General features: G+C 35.8%; 1 protein-coding gene across 1 annotated transcript; it reads left to right on the top strand.

Moving 5' to 3' along the window:
• The first annotated feature begins 1,038 nt into the window (after nt 1-1,038).
• Nucleotides 1,039-1,647, top strand: LOC111899478 (HMG1/2-like protein). Its single transcript, XM_042896965.1, has 4 exons — nt 1,039-1,085; nt 1,234-1,323; nt 1,414-1,534; nt 1,603-1,647. The coding sequence occupies exons 1-4, from the start codon at nt 1,039-1,041 to the stop codon at nt 1,645-1,647; spliced, it is 303 nt and encodes a 100-aa protein (XP_042752899.1).
• Nucleotides 1,648-3,249: the final 1,602 nt, after the last annotated feature.

Below are 3,249 nucleotides of genomic sequence, written 5' to 3'. Positions count from 1 at the left end.
CCTAGAGCCTAGTAATCCTTCGTTTGATGCACCAAAAACATGATTCATGGACTAACATGAGTTTACTGCCGTAAACTCATGTGTTTAAGGTAGTACACTCCCCAAGAACATCTTCATAGACCGTACACTACAAGAAAATAGCCCTTTAATGACGCGCAAACAATGACACTCGCTGATAGACGACGCGCATTTGTAAGTGCCCTAAAAGATAATGTCAGTTTTGCAAAATTTGAAGGATAGAGGGCACGCATTTTTGCGCGCCCTAAAATTAGTGTCAGAAAAGAAAAAAAAAGAAATGCGGAGGGCACCTTTCATAAAATGTGCGTCATGTGAATGTGTCGCTTTATAATTTTAAGTGAAACACGCGTTTTAGGCGGGAAATTGAAATCGACGAAAATTACCCCCGCCTATTGAATCCCAAAATTAATCCCCCCGCCTCTTCTACTTAGCAAGAAAAAGCCCTAGGTCCGTCATCTTCATCTTCAGTATCATCAAACATCTCGTTCATCGGATCTCTACTTGATCTCCTTCTTATCAGTATCACCAAACATCTCATTCACCACCTCCGCCCTATCAACATTCCCTTAATTTCAATTTGATGCAGGTAATACACGACCAACTGTAAGTCTCTCTCTCTCTCTCTCTATCTCTCTCTCTACCCCTACTGTTCAACAACAACCTAGACACCCACCACCCCTCGTCTTCTCTCTGGTTCACCACGGCCACCAATGAAGCCCCATTGTTTTATCCAAAATGGGCCCAAAATCATGAACATAATCAAGCCCTCTTGGAATGAAAATCTTCCCGCCCAAATAGTTCTATTGCCGACGTATCGTAGCCATTTATAAGTCGATTTCCTTACCCCAGTATCCCCCAATCGCAAACGAATCAAACCCTAACCCTAGATTTTTTGCTAACTAGGTATGTTTTCTTCCTCTTTTTCCTTGATGTCGACTCTAATTTTTTTCATTTACAACCATTTTCGCTTCGATTTTTGACCTAGTTTGTTGTTTCGGTTGTTTCATTCAGGATCAAATGATGAAAGGAAGCAAATCAAGCGGTGCTACGAGGAAAGCCGATACCAAGTACGATTTAATCTAAGTATGTTTAAAACATACCATCTGCTAGGGTTTAATGTTGTATTTTTTTTTCATCTTCAATGAAATTAGGTTTTTGTTCTTCCTCAGGATCATGATTTCGGTACTTTTTAACAATTGTTTGTTGTAATTTTAGGTTGGCTGTAAAGAAGACTGCAGCCAAGGGGAAAGCAGCTAAGGATCCCAATAAACCCAAGAGACCCGCTAGCGCCTTCTTTGTGTTCATGTTAGTAGCTGTTCTTCGTTTATCACTACCTTCATGTTTTACTTCCATTTCCAAAGTTTAAATATTTTTCCTCTTGTTAATGTTATAAAGGGAGGACTTTAGAAAGCAGTTCAAAGAAGATCACCCTGACAACAAATCTGTTGCTGCTGTAAGTGATCTTCCTTTTTGCCTTTTGTCATCGAAACTTCTTAAGCTTTGTTTCAAGTATTCTGTATCTAGATTGAGTTGAGTTTGTGTTTTTAGATTTTGATTTGGATTTCACTTGTGTATAATTATCAGGTTGGTAAAGCTGGTGGGGCAAAATGGAAGTTAAAACTATACTAGTGCTCTCTTTCCTTGGTTTTCATACTTATTATTATGATCCAGTTTCACTGAGCATGGTCGAACAAGCTGCAAAGCCACTTGCAAGGCCTGTAAGAGTAAGGCCCTGTTTTGTTTCTTGTCATTAAGTGATGTCTGGATAAATAATATTATAAGATGTTGTTATTATTTTTTAAGGTTTGGGTTTTAGATGCTACACCTGGAAAGGTATGTGCAGGTAGAGACGGAGATGATCATCCTGCTGAATTGATCATTTCTCTAAGAGCATTGCCTAACCAGGTGTGTTTTGTGTTGCATAAAGAGTAACGACTTTTTTTTGGTTATTTTATAAATATCTAACTATATATTGTCCCATGATCTCACGTATTCACTTTCATATGCAATCTTGATGTATCTCATATACATGATTCTTGTTAAACTTTTACAATCTTAATTTTTCTATTATCTTTTTTCAAGGAAGGTCACATCAAAAATGGAGGTCATCAGTGGTCTTGTGCGTGAGGGGTTTTTGAATGATGTGGCTCAGGTAAATCTTTTTTTATAAGACAAATAATAAATCTATTTTCATCTTCATTTACTATTTTTCTTTCTCATTGTAGAGGGACCTGGGCTCACAGTTGGTGGCCAGTATATTTGAACTCGTTTGCAACCCTTTTCTGCTTTCCGCCAGTGGGGTGATTCTGAACAGGTATCTAACATTCAATATCAACATATTTTAATTAAAAAAACTTAATTTTTTTGATGATGAAATTAAAGAATTTGCAATCACATCACCAGATCGAAGAATACGTATATTTTGGTATAGAACTGGTAAACTAAGACGTGTCTATGATGAATCACTTGAGGTAAGTAAATTTACTCTTTTGCCCTCAGTTTCATGACATTTAAACGTATATATCCTTAACTATTCTGAAGATTTAACCTAACTTTGGTTTGTTTAGAATGCTCAAGATCTTCAAAGAAGCGATGTTCCTTTGTATCGATGATGCAACCAAGGGTAGGGATGTCTTTAAGGAAAAGCCTCCTCCTGATGAACTTATGGCTGCATCAGATATTGGAAAGTCTGTTACAACATCTCTTCCAGAAAATGTGGTAAGTAGCCTACTTTTTGCTTTTAAAATGATTTATTTGATTTTAATAAATAATAATTAATATCCTTGATGATATATATATTTACCAGATTATGCACACAACATTTCACATATTATTTTTTTGTTTTTTGTATGCCAAGATTCAATTTTTAATATTTTTTTATACCTTGGCAAGATTTATTGACTTTCCAACTCTGTTATAACATAAGGAGTGTTGCCTTTCTAGACTGAATAGACCATCTAAACGAGACTAAATGACCATTAAAAATGCTAAAAATGAAAAAAAAAAAATACGAGTTATAAACTAACCTTTGGAACATGGATGAAAACCATCCTTTCTTCTTTGAATCTACTTTCTTATTTGTCTCTGCTTCATCATCATCTGTGCATCATTCCTCTGATTTTTGTTTATTCAACTACATTTATAAAGATCTTGTCATATTTTTTTATGTTTTTTTTACTTTTCAGCTCTAGTGGAAGCTCTGTCTGCATTAGTTCTTGTTGTTCTGTTTTT

Source organism: Lactuca sativa, chromosome 1 (assembly GCF_002870075.4).
Source record: "Lactuca sativa cultivar Salinas chromosome 1, Lsat_Salinas_v11, whole genome shotgun sequence".
Taxonomy (NCBI): Eukaryota; Viridiplantae; Streptophyta; class Magnoliopsida; order Asterales; family Asteraceae; genus Lactuca; species Lactuca sativa.
This window is presented reverse-complemented; position numbering and strand designations above follow the sequence as displayed.